General features: G+C 42.1%; 1 protein-coding gene across 2 annotated transcripts in view; it reads left to right on the top strand.

The window, feature by feature from the left end:
• PKP2 (plakophilin 2) overlaps window positions 1-21,039 on the top strand; it is a 529,412-nt gene that overhangs the window by 202,958 nt on the left and 305,415 nt on the right. For both annotated transcript variants that reach the window (XR_013606919.1, XM_078674126.1), the window contains exon 4: window positions 6,518-6,653. Coding sequence is in view for 1 of the 2 variants with exons in the window: in XM_078674126.1 (XP_078530252.1) it covers window positions 6,518-6,653 (136 nt within the window). In the remaining variant the exon portion in view is untranslated. The remainder of the gene's footprint in view (window positions 1-6,517; window positions 6,654-21,039) is intronic.

The raw sequence follows: 21,039 nt of genomic DNA, 5'->3' as shown, positions 1-21,039 counted from the left end.
GCCCACCAGTAGTTAATCTGTTATGGTTTGTTAGCGACTTCCAAACACTAGCATCGGGTGATAGTTTCAAAAGTTATCAGCGGTGTCTTGGTTCTTGTATTCAGAATGGACTTTCATTATCCCGGTCCCGCTTCGTTGATAGCTGCGAGATGTCATAAAAGTCGGGCGCTCTGCGTTATTACTCTCCAGAGCGGACCGTATACAACGGCGTTACAGCGTTATCTGTCGCTTCGGCGGTTCCTTTGCTTAGAATAGTGTGATGGTACAGTCCTGAGGAAGGCACAAAAGTGTCGAAACGCGTTGACAAAAAAGCAGGAAACCATCTAACTTTTTATATTAAATGATCTATTTACCTGTTTGAAAATATGCATATGGTTATATGCTACTAAAAAATCTTTTTATCCTTTTTGTATAATTATGCATCAATTTTATCAAATATTATGTTATTAAATTTGTATCTTTAGATATACATGCAATGTTGTAGTGTCATTCTCTAAATACGTACTGATTTACTTTTTCATGTGTTAGTTGGTTTAGGTTATTTGCCTGGGTAATTTACTCACATTTGTATTCCTGCTTTAACCATAGCCAGCTGCCATTTTTTCCTATTTTGAACAATGTCCTGCCTGCCATAAATGCAAAGCATACCTAAATGTGCTCAATAATTGTGTTGTTCAAATATGAATTTACCTTTAGTAAATGAAAAGACAAGAGGAGTTTGGCAAAACATGAACAAGTTGGTTTAACTAAATGCAGTTGCCGGGAGAGTATAAACATAGGCGCTTTAAAGATAGTCTTGGAGTACAGAAGTTTTGGCTGCACAGATATACATTTTATGGGTACAATAAAACATTTCGATATTCTTTGAAAAGCATCATTGTCATAAACAACAAGTGTAACCATTTGATAAGGGGGACAAAGATGGCTCTCTGGAGAGCTATTTTGGGCCAATGTGTGCATGTCCATATGTCCAGTGTGGTGAGTGCGTGATCACCCCGTGCGGTGTACATGTTGAGTCCTGATTGGCTGAGTGTTCATAACTACATGTTGCATCTAACTTTGTGGTATTTTGGGAATGCGCACCTTCGGCCAAACTGGTTTTATTGGGGGCAACTTCCTTGGTCCTGTTTGTTGTGTAACTACCCATCTGTGGGATCAATCAGGGTTTTCCCTGGGTGTGCCTTTTTCTTTAGGCTAAGTGTAACCCCACCTCTGACCTACCAAACGATAGGCTTGGATTTGGGTCGCATGGCTTTTCTGACCACGTATCTCTGATTGGAAATTGATGGGGAGGTCTTCTCGGAGGAATCCAACAGCAGTGATACAAGTTCATGAGTATGTGCACGTGTAAAATGGTGGGCATTGATATCATATTCGCTGATATTCTCATGATTATATGAATGGTTGTTACATTGTACATCAACATTGCATTTACTAAGACTGACATCATTATGCATGCATAAGTTAAGGTGTACACCAAAATTGAATTTACAGGTATTAACATCATTGTGTGTGCATTGATTATAGCATACATCAATATTGCATTTATTGGTACTGCCGCTGCTATGTGTGCATACATCAGAATGTACATTGCTATCGTATTTATCTATCTAAACATTTGCATGAAAGCACTAAGCTGTGCTTGAAGCAAGAAGGTCACACCTTGTGAGACCATTTGTTTTGCTGTTTTCTGCCAAGTAGTGAGACTTGTATTTATAATATAATTGATAAAATAACCCCTTCTGTACATTATAAGGACATTGCAAGTCACGGAGGAGTTCTATAACTTACAGAGAAGTGACGCCGACGGCCGAGTGCCTCTATAAGGTTATGGAAGTATGAGGTGACTTGCAATATCCTTATCATGCATGCCTGGGGATACTTTAAACTATGATACATGGTCACACCATCACCCACAGTGACGGTCCCTGAGTAACTAGATAAGTTTGGAGAAGAATCCAGGGAGGGATACTACCAACCACATTCAACATAAACTTCTCCACAATCTAAATATAGAAACCATATGTTTATAATAGGGAACCATACGTCAGACCAGTATAATTTATTAGTCTTTAAATATATAAAATAGTCGTTTTTAGCAAAAATATATACATAAGATTTGTGAGCGCCATATACATTGAAAGACAAATAAAACATATAAGAACAACGAAAGCCAAAATCAAGACTAACTACATCACTAATTAAGGAGAAAACAATCACACACAATCATGCTTAAGAAAATGTACATATCAAAGACATCAAATACGAATATGTCAAATAGTCAGAGATTATTTCATGTTGTTATAATAGTTATAATGCAGTAGAGAAAATTTGGTAATTGTATTTTGTGAGACAAGGATATATGTAGAAATGCCGGACGAGCGTTTCAGAAGTTACAAATCTGTGGAAAACAGTAGTGCAACCTTCATCAGGGCACGTTTAGATTGGTGGCAGCCGCCATCCAGTCTGGACTTATTCAATTACGTATTCAAATACAAGGGGCTCACAACAGACTTTAAGTACTGGTCTGAAATATGGAAACATATTGCATTAATATAGAAAAACAATAGAACAAAAGTCTAGGGATAACTAAGATAGCAGTCTGAGGAGTGAAATGTGTTTGCATAGGATCAAGTAAACCACATGCAGGAAGTGAGTATTTATAAATAATGATGATACCTTTGGAAGAAAAGGTGGTGAGGAATGTGTGTGGTAAATAAATAGAGTTGTGCAATAAAGTGAGTATGAGAGGAATATAAGAATATGAATCAGGCTATATGTCATTATGGGGTGAGGACAGAGAGAAACAGAGGGAGGGATACCTACTTCTACGAAGTATAGATGGAAGAATAGTGATTATAATCACAATTCCATGGAAAAACCTTCTGTAAAATATCAAGTTCTGAGAGATGTTCGAACTACTGTAGTTCCATTGGGAACCAGGGGTAATGAATCCGTATGAATGGATACAAGGAATAGAGAGAAAAAACATGAGGTAAAGGAATAGGATGAGAGGGGATGCAGGGCCATGCGAAAAATGGCATACAGAGAGATACTGACCATCACCTTTCCAAAAAAACACTTTAAACTTTGTTGCATAGCTCTTTCATATTAAAGAGTGAGCATGTTTGCAAACACGAGGAATACAAATAAAAACCTTTAGTGCAAAATTAACACATCAAAAGCCTTTGTGATATGTGTTGCAAACAGCTATTAGAAACAGTTCAATATAAGGCAGTTAAAAAAAAAAGCTGCAATAGTTCGGATGTGTAGAAACATACAGAAAGATTTTAGCTTTTCTCTATCTAAGGAGTGCAAAGAGAAGTGTGGCTCACTGGTTAGAGGAGGCAGACCTGGAAGCAGAGGTCAGCCCGGGACCAGGGTTCAATTCCCGGCTCGGCGGGGTCTTGAGTCCTAAAATGTCCATGGACTCGACAATTCTCGCTCCGGTGCCTACTCGATTCACGGGTTCACACTCTGCGACTCTGGGCAATAGCTTGCTTAATCTCCACAACGGCCCCTCGCGGCGGGATGCCTGGCTTTCACCTTGCGGATACCCTGCCGGGGTACCTCACAGGGGAATACCAGGACGGGTTCCCTAAGCAAGCGCTTAGAAACCGCTTGGTGATTTGCGCTATATAAATTCCTGTACATTTACATTTACATTTACATTCTCTATGCTTGTCATTGTAAGCTATTGAAGTAGATAAGAAAGAAAAGCAACCTTCCGTTTGTTACTTTAAACATCTACACCAATTATGCTCTGTGACCTTACCTGCCTTTCACCTCGGCTGCTGGCTCTGGCACCAGGCATTGTGATGTCAGAATTTGACTGTAATAATCTTATGATAGTAGAGTTCTGATGTCTTTTCTTTATAATCTGCGACTTGGTGCGTCACAAGTCACTGATTATAAAGAAATTAGTTCCTGCCTTTTACACCGGGATTACAGAATCACAGGTATTATATTACCGTGTTTCAGCAGCCTGGGGGTATACGTTACCTGTATTTATACTCAAGAAAGAAGCTCTGCTATCACTAGTGTTTCTGAGCTTCTTGGAGGCACTATTGTGTTCTTAATATAGCATAAAGTGCAAGAAATACCCACAGTATTTTTGAAGATGGATATTGGCAGCAACCTGTTGTATCAGTGTACATTAGCACCACAGGCTTGATTCGGGTTTTCGCTTCTTCCCCCTTCTTCATGCTTTCTGCTCTATCCCTGCTGTGGTGGTGTTGGTGTTAAGTATGGTGAAAGATGTGATGCCCTATGCAAATTCCTATAGGGCCTTTTATATATAAGTAGCCCTAGCAGAAAGGTGCACTATATTAAAATCTCAGGCCAGGCAGATTCTCTTTATACCATAGTGACAAAGATTATTAGGGCCCACTCTTTGTCAACGGCACTTTTCTCTAGGACATTGGCACTCTTTTACAGCCTTTCATATCACAGATATGTTTGTGTTTCATAATATTTACAGCTTTAATTTAAACGTTTCTAAATCAGAAAAGACTGATTCGCAATAGTAAGATTCTTGAAGAGTAAAAAAAAACATATCTCCCTTGAATGTACTCATACTATGGAATTCACAGGAGTAATAGCTGTATTCGTATGCTTATGCATTTTTTGTTGCTCACAATTTTGTGAATCACCCAGCACCTGCACATGGAAATATAGCTAAAATAGACTTCAGTGCCTGTGCCTGGTATATACCTAGTCTGAGACTGAATTTTCCATCACCATAAATGTACCATTTTATGGGGATTTTAAAGGTGGACGTTTCTTTTGTTCTTTTACCTCCAAAGGAAGCAAATATTTGTACATGTAATGGAACCCTTTTCTCACACACATTGATGAAATATTAAGTTGTCTCTGTGTTTTACATCTACTATGCCATTTATTCCAGATGTTTATGGCAAAAGGACTGCATTTCCAGGTTGTGAATGCCGACTATCAGCCTGATTCATCATTCTCCCGTTTTGCGAGCCCCTAATAGCGATTCATAACGAATCGCTATTAAGGACTTGCAAAACAACGGGATTCATGAAGAAATTGCATAAAGAAATGCGATTCCTACACATTCCTTATTTGCGATTAGCAAATTGCTAATCGCAAATAAGGAATAACTCCCCATTCATTCCTATGGGCCAAAAGGCCCATAGGAATGAATGGGGAGTATTCCTTATTTGCGATTAGCAATTTGCTAATCGCAAATAAGATAGCGATTTAAAGGGTGCCAGGGGTGTCCAAAGGACACCCTGTAGCACCCCTTAAATGCAAATTGAAACAGGTGTTGCGCACACACATGTCCAAAGGACATGTGTGTGTGCAACATGCAACTTAGAAAAATGCTTTTAAAAGCATTTTTCTAAGTTTTCGCTATTTACCACGAGGTTTGACCTCGCGGTAAATAGCGGGCCGAAATTGCGAATTCGCCATTTTTAAATGGATGATGAATTGCATTTAAGGAATCTCAAATAGAGATTCCTTAAATGTAATTCCTCGCAAAATAGCGAAATCGCTATTACCGATTTTTGCATTTGGGATGATGAATCCCAAATGCAAAAATAGCGCTCGCAAAGGGCCAGATTCTCAGAATCTGGCTCTTTGCGAGCCGATTTCGGCTTGATGAATCAGGCTGATGGTTACTTATCCATCATTTCCTCAGTGACCGTCTCCTTAGCCCTACCACAGCAACACCCATATTCCAACTCTACTCATTGTCTAGCTATGCTCTCAGGAACTGGAACTCCAACCTAGCTTCCCCAAATGACATTGAATTTCAGCAGTGATCCGAAGTCCACCTCTTCAATAACACCTAATATAACCCATGCGCACACATACATCGTTATAGATTGCAGACCGAAATTACATTTTCTAGAATAAAAACACAACAAATCCTGTTCTGTGAATCTGGATACACAACTTAAACCTGCAAAATCAACTTTTTGCACACGTAAATTTATCTTATGTGTGCAAAACTACTTTTTGGAATGAGAGCCTGCAACACTAAGTATGTCATACATTGTGGAAGTCACCTATTTTGATTTAAAAAGTAAATTATCTTAGAGAGTTGGAACCTTGCAACCAACCACTCATTCCTTTGGTTCCACCTGCTAGCTACGCTTCAGGTACGTAAATACCAGGAGTACCTTTGAATGGATTTAAAAACTGTGCATCTAATGCATCATAGAGCCAGCATTTTATTTGAATGTTTATTGATGCATTTGAATTGTCACGTTTCCAGGAGCATGTAGCCCGTGTTTTGGTATGCATAGATCCATGCCATGGTTTGCATCCTAAACTGATCACATACTTGTTTTGAACGTCATAGAATCCGAGGCTCATTAAATGTGGAGAATATCCATTTTTAAACCTTGCAGGAATGAGCTGCCAACCCCCTTACCTAGGATGCTCTACCAATGCTACCAATGGTTACCTGCATTACCAATTATAAATATTTTCCTAGAATTTAACAAAGGCAAATAACCTGTTTTTCTTACCTTGGGTGCTTTAGGAGTTCAGAAGTGGACATGACTCTGGAGCGGGCAGTTGGCTTGTTGGACAATGAATCGTCTTCATCTTATTGGATCACCACTGCGGCCAACTACATACAGCACGAGAGTTTCCAAAAAGCAGAGTCCAGAAGAAAGGTGGGTGAGAAGCTTTTTGAAGAAAGAAAAGATAACATTGTTTAGTCTTTGTTATGCTTTAGGACTCTTCTTTGAGTACACCATGTGACTTTTATCAGTGCTTTTTAGCTAATTGCTAGGTCACCTGAACAAATGTCGATTATCTTTCTACACATGCATGAAAACACATTAGTTCCCTCTCTAAAGTCAGGTTCAGTGTAAAAACAATTGAAGTCGATGCATGCACTGTGCTGCACAATCAAAACAATAGTCCAGCGACCAATGGAGTAGTTTCAATTTAGGAAGTGCAGTCCTGTATGAGTATTCATGTCTATGCACAGTTTGTTATTTAAAGGCTTCTGTGCAAAGCACAATTTCATTTGTTTAGAGCCCTAGTCCTTACCAAATAAACAGACCTGATTCCTGGATGCAAGGGAAGGGTTTGGATTTGTGCTGTATGCCAGTGGTCCCAAACTTTTGACTCCTGAGGACCCCCACTGAATCACTACTGGAAGCCGGGGACCCCAAAGCAATTTGTACAATTTGAATTTCTTTTTAAAAACACATTTTGAAGCAGAGGCAATTTCAAGAGGGGGACAGCCTGAATTGGATCTATTGGCATGGACATGTATGCATACAGCAGTGTATTATTTAGTGGTATAAGTCTCCTGCTCTCAGCCATAGCTGCACCTCTACATTCTCATTCGAGACCCTTGGAGTGGTGACCCTTCCTTACAGCAACATGTTGAATGATTGTGAATTATTAGCATTTTTACCTATTCACAGTTTAAGAAGGTCTCAAATATTATACAATTATGAAGCATTTTATAATAAAGACATGCCCCAAGGAGCAACGAATATTGTGAAAATTCTAACAAGATAGTGCACAAAGCGATGAGTCCAGTGTACGGAGCAAATTCAAGGTCTATATTAGGAGTTCATCATGGAAGTGCAAGAGATGACAGGAAGGTATCTGCACAGGAGGCATATTGTTTCAGGGAGATCATGGAACAATGCTATGCCAATTACCATAAACCCTTGTTAGACATAATCTTTAGTCACAGACAGCAGCATTCAACATTTTACCACCAAGGGGTGAGCAGTGCAGTTAAGGCATATTTCAGAGAGGCCTCGCGTGGTACCTGACATGACCCTTTCCTGTTACGATGCCCACTGCCCCCTCCCTTGCCAACAACAAACTGCAAAGGCTACACAGAATAAGAGCTTGATATGTCGGAGTATGAAAGCTTGACAGCACACATAATTCGCCCAAGGGCTTGTGGAAAGTGAGCAATCAGACAGCAGCACGAAAATCCTACTGCTGATCCTGGCTGCATCTATTTTTACCTGCCTGCCAAGTAACGGTAACCTATACACATGTGCCTTTATTGCTTTTATTGTATTGCCTGTATTTTCATTGTTGTGTCTGTGACTGCTGTTGTCTGTCTTCCCCCACTGCCTGTACGTGGTCCGTGCCCCTTTTTCTCCCTCTGTTCCCCTCGCTGTCCCCGTGCTCTCTCTGCCCGGTCTTTCCTTCTGTACCCCTCGCTGCCCCATGTCTCCGCCCGGTTTTCCCTTCTGTTCTTAGCTGCCCCTATATTTCTGTATTTTGTATTTTGCCTCTGCGCCACTCGTTTTTGTGCCCCTTTTGCCTTCTGTTCTCCTTGTTTTTTGTGCCTTTCAGCCCTCTTGTTCCACTCGTTTTTTGTGCCTTTCTGCCCTCTGTTCCACTTGTTTTTCCCTTGTTTTTGTGCCTTTCTGCCCTCTGTTCCACTCGTTTTTCCCTCGTTTTTTGTGCCCAGCCAACAGTCACTTCCGGTTTTCGCCGTGGGTCGGGAGATTCAGCAGCACACTCGGCTGCCGTTCCACTCATCACCAGGAGGGTTACTCACCCTGGACTGAGCCCAACTCGGCTCATTTACTTTTGTGTGCTGAAATTACTCGTCACACTGCATTGAGTGACATTGGACCGTTTATTGACCAGTCCTTTTTTGTTTGATTTTACCTTGGGAATCCATTACAATCCTATGCCAACCGGGACGGGAGTACAACAGGCGGAGTGATCGATTCATTTCAGTTATTCGCCATAGAGCCCTGAAGAAGTTGTGGGTTTGCACCTTGTCAAAACACATGTTGGCTGGGCAATTGATCTCCAATAAACACAAAGGACACAAGATACCCATAGTGTTCTGCTATTGTTTCACTTATTTGTGTGTTAGTAGTAGTGTTTTGCTTGAATTTTCATGAATCTAAATTTCGCAGTACTGGTTCTGCGGTCTACAATAACGTGTGCACAGGCATTTGGTACAGACCTGTCAATAAAATCAATATATTTTTTTTTAAATAGAGAAGTATAAAATAAATGTCTTTATGGGGTTGGAGGTTAACTTTTCAAGGAGCACAACTTCGAATACAGAGCCTATATATTTTCAATAAATTTTTTTAAAAAAAATACATTTCTGTATTGCCGCTCATGCCTTCTTTATAAAATCTGGGCTTCAGGCTACAGTTTTGCTCTAGGAACCAGTGACTTTGCAAGCCGAAAATTAAAGGCGCCAATCAAATTTCAGAAGCAGGTCTGCCAAGTATCACGCATCAGGTGTAACTCTAGCGCATTTCAGTGTGGTGTTCCGCATCACCGCACTGAAATGCGTTGTCACGCAAAATGCATGTGTCTCACAGCGGCCATTGAAGTACTGGCTGGCTGTTAAAACTGTTTAGTGTGGCAGCGCACCGTGCCCCCACTGCTCTCACAGGCTTGCTGTTGAGCTATTAATTAAGGCTGCTCGCAGGGTAACTCACACTGATACAATTTATCACCACCTTGAATCCCTGCGGAGCAGCCGGCCAATCATGTTATGTGCTTGAGGCCGGCTCGTGGGGGACGTCACATCCTGCTGCCTAGCCGGTCCGGGGAGTTTGTAAGCGAAAGTGCCAGATTCCGAGTGTTTTTCGCGGCTCCACAAATGTATTCAAATATGGAGCTTGCAGCGTTGCGCTGCCTGCCGCAAGCACAGCTCGCACCGGTGATGCCGTGCGCTATCAGCCGTTTTACTTAATCCCGGCCCTCAATTCAATAATGGCAGACCTGAGGGAGCCCGAGAGGAATGAGTGACCCACCCGGGTTGCAGTGGCTGCCAGGACAGTGTCTGCGTGTCACTGGACGGCCCAGCCTCAGGGACTCACTGGCCTGCCAGCCTGGAGGGTAACTATAATTGAGGCAGCCGGCCGGCAAACCCAAATTACGCGGGGCGCAGTGCTAGTTTGCGGCCTAAGTGAGCCTGCAGCCACTGCCTTACAGAAAGACGGCGTCATGTGTCCAGCAATTGTTAGAGCGCCGCCCACCACACTCCTCCAGACTCTGCAACTATAGCCCAAGTAAGTGCCACCAGCCTGTGTGATTTACACAAAGAATGGCAGCTCATGGTCAGGCAGCTGCAGCCTGCAGTCAGCGCTGGGCTTATTGTATAGCATTTAAGGACCCTGGTGTAATTTTCCCGATTCATGCCCTTATATAGGCATAAATCACCTTGTCCTTATATAGGCATAGAAATCATAACCATATTTAGACATGACCGATCCAGTCCAAATACGGCATGGCTACTTCCACTAGTTCTGAAAAGCCACAACGATTTCTTGGAAAACTCGGCTTCAGCAGTTAGGGACTTCCCCTTGCTTGAATATTGATTTGTCCAAGAACTCATGGAGTTTTCAAAGAACTACGACTCTTTGATGACGTTATTATGTCCAACTTTACGTGAAAGTCAGCACCTGCAAGGTATAAATATGCCCACACTTGCCATAGCAAACACACGGTGGTTTGAAACAGTTCGACTATCTACTTGCCCGACGCATCTCGCTATAGCAAGTGCCGAAGGAAGCCGACCCTCCAGCAGACGCACTGAGAGAGACGTCTTTTCTCTTGCCGAGAAATCCAGCTCCAGTGTTTCCAAGCTCCCCTTGCGGGCTGTTGGGAAATCGAGTCTGGAGACAGAGAGATACCAGACATCCTTCTTTCTAAAACCAAGGTACGGAGCTGATTAGACCCAAGAGAAATCTTGGATAGATTCTTGGCAAAAGAATACTAAAGTTATGCTACAGCACACTTACTTCTTCCCTCATACTAGACTTAGGTTAGGTACATCGGGGTAGGTGTATTTTAGAAGCACCAGTTGAGTACTTTTAGTCTTTATTTATGTAAGAATTTTATGGCTTAGAAACCATATCATGCTTTTACAGTATTATTTTATAATACTCTTCTTGCTGTATGCATTATACTTTACAGCCAGTATTAAGATTGTAGCAGTTCATTTCTTCTGCATGAGAAATAAATACTTTTATTGAAAACGCCCGTCTCTCTCTATTTCTCTGCACCTCTGGTGAAACTAAGCATGCACGAATGATTGGGTAAAATATCTATCTATTGGTTCCACGACTCTGAAGATCAGTTTTATCTTGGGGAAACAAAGTTGTCATGTTTATGTGGTTGTCAGAAACGAATCCCTTCTTGTTTATTTGAGAATGTTTCTAGTGACCTCCGAGCTAGCTGGCACTCACAATTAATTTTAATATATTCGATAGAGACCACGTCGACCAAAGTCCTACGTCACATCTATAGGATATATTATTCCAATGCGCAGAGCCTATTGAGAATATAGGAACTACACTACAGCCTATGTTAGTACTAAGATCACAGGTGACACTGCGGGATTTTTTCAATTTAGAATATCCTGCTGGCCTGAGCCTCCAGTTGTTAATTATATATTTGTGCTCAATTTCTTGCAGTACACCTGACAGAGTGTTTGTGAACACTGCAAAGCACTTCAGTTTCACCCCACACTATTGCTTGCTTGATGGATGAACTACCTATTAAACACTTCAGCTGCTGTCAGGGGAGATGTGCTACGAATAACATTTGCTAGACTGGGGTACCCACGAAAGAGTCATCGTGTTGGTATAATGTGTGGCTGATGTGAAGTGCCCTGACACCCTACATTGGAATGAGCAGAACTATAAAGCAAATGAACTGTTTGTAAGAGAGGGACCGAAAGATGTTAGAGTGCTTTAGGAATTAAATAGATGATATAAGGCATATAAATGATTGATACTACACAATGGTGTTGGGCCATATATGATAGACAAACAGCATTACAGTAGAAATTACAGCAGTCACCATTATTGAGTAACAGTAAAGCCATAGGTCAATTGCAGCAGTTTTAAGATCTTAGAGTTTCTCGTTGCTCAAATGTGTGTAATTTCTAATATTTATATATTCTTCCCTCGTCTTAATTGCTTGATTTTGCTTGCGCGAAGGTGTCACTCAAGTCATTGAAATGTCACTCATAATTACACTGAAATATGAAAATGTCACACTTGGGCAATCTGAAACCTTGGCAGCTATGCAGAAGCCGGCAATTTCATAGTACATGAATACCAGTAAAATCATTGTATATATTATAAAACAACAGTAGCAAGTCTTTTTTTCATATTTGATGCATTCATTTGCAGACTGCTCAGTAATTTATTTTTGACCCACCCAATTTGCTCTCAGCACATCATCTGTCAGTCCAACATTTTAGCTCCAACCTCTCTTTCGTCTCATCTGTTCTCTTCTCCTGTATGTTTCCCATTTATATACTTTCTCGTTGCCTCCTTGTTTGCTGTATTGCTGCTATCTGCTTTCTCACCACTTTTGTACTTTCTCAACCGTTATCTCCTGTCGCCCCCTCGTTGATTCCCTAGCTCCCTTGTCCCACTCCCACCCTTCACACCCCACCCTCCGTCCCCATCCACACCCGATATCGCCTCTCATGCTCTGCATCCATTCCCTCACACCTTCCGTCCAATCTGACAACCCAACTCTTAAAAGCTATTCCACTCGCTCCTGTCGTCCACAAATGGGGAACAGCAGTTTCGTCATGCATGTGACAAACATGGGAGTGTTGAGTATCAGTGACTTTAGAACTAAGAACTCAATATGCATCTTAATTGAAACAGAAAAGTTCCTCCGAGCACTCCACAGTCAGTAATACGTTATAAATGAAAAAAGTATTTCTTCAATCATAGGTTCAGTCGGCACAAATTCCAGGATGGATTTATTAATTCCAAAAATTCCAAACCCAAAAAACTCAGTTCCAATTCAAAGAAATAAGCGCAGCCAGTTCCAAAAAGAAATAAGCACAGCCAACACGTGTTTCGTCTTGCCAGTATATAGCAATTGACTTCTTCAGGGCTGCAACCCAAATAACAGTATATAAGTAAATAGCAACGTTTAACACAACATCATAATTAAAGATCAAAAGTAAGTATACACCCACAAGCCAACCAGTGTATTTAGAATAGAGGGATAGAGCCAAGTTTTTCAACAAGATATCACCTAAATAGTGTATCATAAAGTGAGTTCTACATCACTAATTCCAGAGGCCACTGCCAACCTTGTTTAAATCTTGATAATACAATGTTTCCTCACATTGGTAATTCAGTTCAAATCATAACGATAACAGTTTTCCTCAAGTCAAAACAATGGTCACTGTGAAAATATAAGTGAAGGTACTTATCATCTTATTATCAACAATTCTGTTTAAGTACTAAAAACTCTGTAAGGTGAACAGTAATTACTAATCTATTCTTTGGTTATGTGCCTGTTGTGAACAAGGCCACCATAATCTTAAAGTAACATATTACCGTAGTAAACATATGCAACAAGCAGTAACTAGATGCAAGAAATCAGGCACCATTAACCGCACAGAACCACCAACTAACCTTGCAGCTGAATCAAGAAATCAGTTATCGTAATAATTCAACCATGTACATTATTCGCGCACCTAAATATCAATATTTAGCAAAATTCCAATAGACTTTGCAATTTCTCTGTAATTCTCAGCAAAAGATGGCAATAAGTCACCTGAAATATCACGAAATAATGTAACATTGTAACTCCCATTGTAACGTTATTACAATCCATACTCCCCTTTGTATCAACATCACACTCACCTCCAAAAAAGTCTCAGCTATGCTACTGCTTCAAATTCTCATCATGTCGCTCAGCACCCAATAATCAACCCTGAAACTTCACGAGTACTTGTTCTGAAATCATTAAACAATACGTATGAGGACTCATAGAGTACTAAAGCCCCCATATCAGTACCCCCGTGCTTAGAACTCACCTCCGCTCCGTAGCAGTGTCCCGCTAACGTCTCCGGCGTTCCACGTAGGCGCCATCTTTAAATGGCTATTTATACGATTTCTACGTGGGCGCCATCTTAGACTAGTTCTATGTTGTGGTTGGATGCGCAACAATTCCCCAAAATAATTCTAAATCAAGTAGGTCACACCTGGAGCTGCCATCCAATGTAAAAGAACCTCAAAACCCATTGTAGTGGGTAGAGGTAAATAAGTAAATAAATACACAGTGTCCCAAACACTGAATCCCGCAATACCCGTTTTTACCAGAACCAAGCATCGTTCTGTAGTTCCCAGCGTATCAGCCCTAAGCGTCACATAGTTACCGATTTAATACGCCTTGCTGCTCAATAATGTCTCTTCTCACAATAATATTATGCATAAATATACCGATACAGTTATCAAGATAAAACTTAATAAATCTCCTTCACTATGCACAATGTATCGCGATAACCAGTACAGAATTCAACCAAACTATTATTTGTATACACATGATGTATTTACACAATGTGCGTCACAAATTTACTTAGTCCAAAATTGCACAGGTTAAAATAAGCACACAGTGATATCGTCAGTTACAGATACTCTAATACAATGCCGCCACCGTTACCAAGTCACCAAATTCGGGACACTATTCTTGCCCCCACATGCACCATACCATGGGATACATATTATAAAGGACAGGTAAACCATTGATCATGCAAGTGTAATTAATCTCAGCCACAACGTGTAGATGCCCGTTCTGCCAGTTAGGAAATGTAAGGTCCTCCTTAATAACTACATTTCTCAAAACACACTCACATTAGGCAACTAACACCATATGCTATAATTCAGTAAAAAAGTACATTCTCCATCAATAGTGCCCCCAATATAAAAAGTATTGTTAGGACAAGGGAAGTAGAAAGGAAAAGATAGCAGAAAGATTAATACGCATCATCAGTAAATTTGATAAGATTAACATTCCTTTCCAATACATAGTCATCAATAACTCATTCCTTGCAAAAGTATCAACAGGAAACAAATTCTGCAGCCAGCATTCACATAGTTAATACATAACAGACACAACAGAAACTAGCTTGTACCTCACTAGTCATCATAAGCATCTCCTACTTTGCATAATATTAGATAGATCTCATAACATAAAGAACACAGCAGGACTGTACATAGCCAAGGAGACATCAATCCTGACCTAGAAAATACTGAAATTCATTGTCTGTTCAGACCCCGTTCCACAGCTCTAAGTTTCATCAGCCAAAGAACCTTGTGCCTCCTCAGTCGTAGTTGCCTATTGCCCCCTCTAGGGTCTTGCCTCACATGATCAATACCGTGAAAGCTAAAAACATGCTCGTCTCTATTCTCATGATTACGTATAGCATGACATGCAATAGAGTAGCGTGTATCCCCACTTTTCAAGGCTCTGAAGTGGTCCATCATCCTGTCCCTGAGCCTCCTGATTGTACTACCCACATAAATCATTTGGCAGGAACATACTATTACATATATCACATATGTTGTGTCATAGTTTATAAACATGTTTATAGTATGGTTCCCAGCCTCATTGTAATTAAAGGTGGTAACTTTATTCATAGCCCATCTACATGAGCTACACCTTCCACATTTGTAAAAACCTTTCAATCTGTTCTTCAACCATGTCACTTGTTCAGGTTTATTAGGGTAGCTAGGATTCACTAGATTAGCCAATGTCAGCCCTCTCCTAAATGTCAAGCCAGGTTTAACTGTGAGGTAAGGCAATAGATCATTATCTGTTCGAAGTAAATACCAATGATTCCTGAGGATAGACTATAGTCTCTCACTATCAGAACTGTAGTTGCTAATTACCTATATAGTATCTTCCTCACGGTTCTTGGTACCAGGCTTCTTAATTTCCAAAGTCTTTATACGTTTAAGGCTCCTAGCTCTAGTAACTGCCTTATCAATCACCCTCCTCTCATAGCCCCGCACCAAGAACCTGCGTGACATATCTCTCAGGTTATATTCGAAGTCACACTCATTACTACAATTCCTCCTGGCACGTACCATTTCGCCGTAAGGTATTGCATTGACTTGGCTGCTCGGGTGACAACTGCTAGCATGTAGTAATGCGTTGCAACTTGTAGCCTTCCTATACATCCTACTGCATAATTTGTTGTCATCCACAAATAGCTCTATGTCTAGGAATGTTATGTGATCCTCATCATATTGTGTTGTAAACTTCAAATTCAGTTAATTGTCATTAAGATAATCAAAAAAACCTTTCAATTCACCCACAGATCCTGTCCAGATTAATAGACATTCGTCTATAAAACGACCCCAGTAGTTTATGTGTTCAATCCATTGACGCCCCCTAGGGCCCCAGATCCACTCCACCTCGAACCATCCCATAAATAGGTTGGCAAAAGCGGAGTGAATCTGGAGCCCATAGCAGTACGAAGGCGTTGTTTGAACCAGTTACCATTGAATAAAAACACATTATTCTTTAATACAATTTCTGACATCTTAAGAATCATCTGTGTATGCTCGTAATACTCTACTGGTCTCCTACTCAAAAAGTAATCGATAGCATGCACCCCCAGTCGATGGTCAATATTCGTGTACAATGACACCACGTCTAGTGTCACCATAATCCTCCTAGCCTCCCAGTTCATGTCACTCATGATATTGAGTACATGCTTGGTGTCTTAAATAGATGATGGTAAGTTGTGTACATGCAGCCTCAAAATAATTTCAACAAATTGAGACAGCCTCTCTGTTGGGCCACCGATGCCCGAGATAATGGGTCTTCCCGGTGGTCTGTCTCTACACTTGTGCACCTTCGGCAAGGTGCACATGCAAGGCGCCCTAGGTGCAACAACCAACAAGTACATGTATTCATCATAATCCAGTAACGTCTGGTCATACCAAGTCTTAAACTGTTGATTAATATCTCTAGTCAGTGCTTCCAGTGGGTTACCTGTTAATTGTTCATAATACTGCTCATTATTGAGTTGTGTATAAACCTCATCATTATATGCTTTGGTGTCCATAACTACGATTTTGCCCCCTTTATCCGCCATACGTATACTAATCTCCTTGTTACTACACAGTTCTTTCAGAGCTGCTCTCTCACCCTTACTCAAGTTATCACCTCTCATAGGTTTATCCTTACATGTTTTCTCAATAATCTTGTCCAAATCATAGTTGACTGCTCTGTAGAATGCATCAATAATGCTACCTGTCGCTAATTGTGGTGTCCATTTCGACTTCAAGCGTAACCCACTGCCCTCACTCTGGAAGCGATTCACCTCGAATTCATCTAACAATTTAGACACTGTAACTGGGCCATCCTCTTTTTCTGTCAATGAAAGCAGTAATTGAGTATCTTTTTTTTTTTTGGTTTTAAATGAGTTTATTGCATTTGTAAGGTGATACACAGCAGTCATGCGCCTACAACCCGGGGGCCGGCTGCGGATAAGATAAACAATTGCTATCTAACACACAGCTTAATTACCGACAACCCGGGGGCCTGGCAGCAATCTTGATTTGACATTCAATCATAATGAAAGTACTACAGCAATGACATGTAGGTAAAGAAATATGGAGAATATCAAATGCGTCATTCTTGTACCATCCTGTCCACAATTGAGCTTTTCCCTAGACACCCCCCCCCCCAAACTCTCGTCTGCCTTCAGCTGCTCAAAATGTGACATACGATTCTACATCTGTGTATCTGGTGTTTTTCCAATAGATAGCTAGTATATTTATCCTGTATAACATTTTGCACTCTCTAGGTCCAACGGTTACTTTATCGAGACTTTGGGTTGCAAATTCCCCCAACAACCTGCACATCTCGACCTCCATCAGAATACATGGTTCAGACAGCCTCTGCTAGACAACGGTCCACACCCCCCGCCTCCAACCACGCTATGTATGGCCCCCAAATATCCACTGGACGGGATCGGGTGGGCAACAGTTCCCAATATCCTGTCAGGTGGTCCTTGCAATAAGTGACTGAGTGCAGCCAGCCTTTAACTGCAGGTGGTCTGGCTTTTTTCCAGTGAACCGCCACCTGACGCTTGGCCAATAATAATAGCATTGACACCAGCTTACGATTTTCACACGGGATCTCTGGGACACAACCCAACAGTGCAACCAGCGGCGTGAGCGCTATCGGAGCGTCGGTGATGTCTCTATTGTGCCTGACTACCTCTACCCAATATCGAGCTATCGGACTGTAGGACCATGCCAGGTGTATAAATGTAGCATCCTGATGTCCGCATCGCCAGCATCTCGCGTCTGCCGAAAGGTCCATTCGATGCATCTGCACCGACGTGCTGTACACTATGTAAAAAGTTAAAATGTATTAGCCGAAGCCTGTAATTCGGCAATAGGTACTCTAGCTGAGAGCAACAATAGGTCCATTGCTTCTCCGTGATTGGTGTTCCAATGTAATTTTCCCATTCTGCCTTCGAGGTGTATGATGCTATGGGGGACGTTTTTTGCGTGTCATTATATATGCGTGTGATCAGTTTCTTGGGAGAGGGATTAGATAGGATATTCTCCAGTGCTGGGAGAGTCTGCGATTCCTGGGGGAATCCGGCGTACCGCGCCTTACATGCTGCCCTAAGCTGATAAAATAATAATGCGTCCAACGCTGTAGGTGTCTGCTCTTTGCACATATCTTGTAGTGTCAAGAATGTGGCTTCTGGAAATTGATCCCTGCCTGCCACCAGCCCGTTCGCTTCCGCCTGCTGAGTAGTTGCCTTATCTGTAAGTGGAGTCAACAGTGGATTTCCTCCCAATGGCATGGATGGGGCATACAGTTCCTTTATTCCTGCTCGTTTCGCTATTCTACGCCATGCCCATCTTGTCACTTCTACCGTATCAATTTCCTGCTGCGGTTGCTTATAAGTCTGGGATTGGTGCTGCTCTATCTATCTCTGTCGCTACATGCGGTTGGAACGGTGTTGGGTGCTGCCAAAAATGTAGAAACTGCGCCTGTGCGCTGTACGCATAGAGTTCGAAGTCAGGGGCAGCCAGTCCCCCCTGTACGAAGGGTATCGTCAACAAGTTCCAGGCAACACGCGGCTGTCTGCCAGCCCATACCAGCTCAAGCACGGCCGTCCTGAGTCATCGGAAAAAATGCACAGTAAGCGGCATTGGTATATTAACAAATAAATATAACAATTTAGGAAGCAGGACCATTTTTGTGATTGCTATACGTCCTAGCAGTGACAGGGGGAATTGTTTCCATCTTTGAACCTTGGTCTCAATCCAATCTATAACTCTCCCATAATTAGCCAACCACAAGTCCTGCGTGGATCTACTTATAATTATCCTAAATATCGTGTCTCCGACTCCACCCATTCAATGGAGTATTCTGTCGTGAAAGGGTCTGTCTCTTCCGTGAGTGCTAGTATCGTAGATTTGGTCCAGTTAATTTGGATCCCAGTTAGACCCCCGTATCTGATCAATTCCCTCATTATAACGTCAAAGTTATCCTTGGGATTGGTCATATAAATAGTCATGTCATCAGCGTACATGGAGATTAAAAGACCTCTGGATGTAAATCCTATACTTCTGTGCGTGTGGTGTTGGCGTAGCCTTGCCGCCAGAGGCTCAGTCGCAATGGCGAAAAGCAATGGCGACAGAGGACATCCCTGTCTCGTGCCACGGGTAATATCAAAAGGATCCGACACCTGTCTGTTGACCCGCACCCGTGCCACCGGGTTAGAATATAAGATGTGAATCTGCTGAATAAAGGCCGGGCTAAGACCCATACGAGCCAACAATTTGAATAGGAATTTCCATTCCAGTGAATCAAAGGCCTTGGTTGCGTCTAGTAACGGCGCCACTGCCTGAACATGAGGAGCCAGGTAATTCAAGACTCGAAACAGCGTGCGCAGATTGTGTGACGTTGACCTCCCTGGTATGAAGCCGGACTGGTCCAGAAGTGCTATCTGTGGGAGCATTGGTTGTAACCTATTTGCCAGTAACTATGCATATATCTTGGCGTCTAGATTGATTAGTGATAAGGGCCTGTAGGAGTCAGGAGAGGTAGGATCGTTGTGAGGTTTTAGCAAAGTTATGATCATTGCTGCTCTCAGGGTAGGGGGTAGCTCGCCCGACTCCATTGGTAAACCTGCAATAATCGAGGGGCCAATATGTCTGTGTTTTCGTTTTAGAAAGCAGCCGTCAGGCCATCTGCCCCAGGGCTTTGCCAGACCGCATGCTGCTAATTACCTGCCGAATATCCTCAACTGTGATCGGCAAGTTAATATATATACCGGGCCCCATCGTTAAACCAAGCTAGAGCCACCGTGTCTAAGTAGTCTGTTATGTCTGTCTCCGGGCGTGTGTTGGACGTGTACAAGTGCTGATAATATCTGGACATGGTAGCCAAGATGTCCCGTGGTGTCCTGGCCACCTCTCCCTTATAACTCCAGTTTTTAACGCTATGCAATTCCCTCTAGTAACCACTTTAAAAGCTTCCCAGAGCGTCCCAGGTGAGTCCACTGAAACCTCATTTAGCGTAAAGTATTCTTCTATCTTTTCCCTCAAATTTTTTCTAAAAACCTGATCTAAGAGTGCATTTGACGGGAACCGCCAGGCAAAGGACTGCTCAGGAATACGCAGTGTCACGACAGTGGGTGCGTGGTCCATCAAGGTGCGAGGGTAATGTGTTACATCAGTCACCCAAGTATGAATATCTTTCGATACAAGCCAGTAGTCTATTCTCGACCACGAGCTCCTATGGTGTGTGATGCACATGCCCTCTCTGGCTGTGGGATGCAATGCCCTCCATGAATCTACCAGGTGAAGGTCTTGTATAATGTCGGATAATGTCTGCGCGGCTCTAGGGTGATGATCTCGCGTCATTCCCTCCCTATCTAACGTGTGGTATAAAGCTACATTAAAATCCCCTCCCCATAGGATTGCCATTGGTCTGAGCGCTAGTATCTTGTGACTGAGTGACTGAAAGAATTCCGAGCTGTGTGTGTTCGGGCCATATATATTAACTATCACTGTGGGGGTGTCGTATAACGTGCCCTGTATGATAACAAATCTGCCCTCACGGTCCACTATTGTCTGATGCGTCTTCCACTCTAGTCCTCTACGTATAAGAATGGCTACTCCTTTAGAGTATGTCGAATAGCCTGACACCAGTATCTCACCCCATCTATTGTTCCTAAGAGTGCAGGCCGCCGTTGCGGGTAGATGCGTTTCTTGGAGAAGGCAGACATCCACC

Source organism: Lissotriton helveticus, chromosome 1_1 (assembly GCF_964261635.1).
Source record: "Lissotriton helveticus chromosome 1_1, aLisHel1.1, whole genome shotgun sequence".
NCBI classification, from domain to species: Eukaryota; Metazoa; Chordata; class Amphibia; order Caudata; family Salamandridae; genus Lissotriton; species Lissotriton helveticus.
Note: the sequence above shows the minus strand (reverse complement) of the source record. Positions and strands in the feature narration are given on the sequence as shown.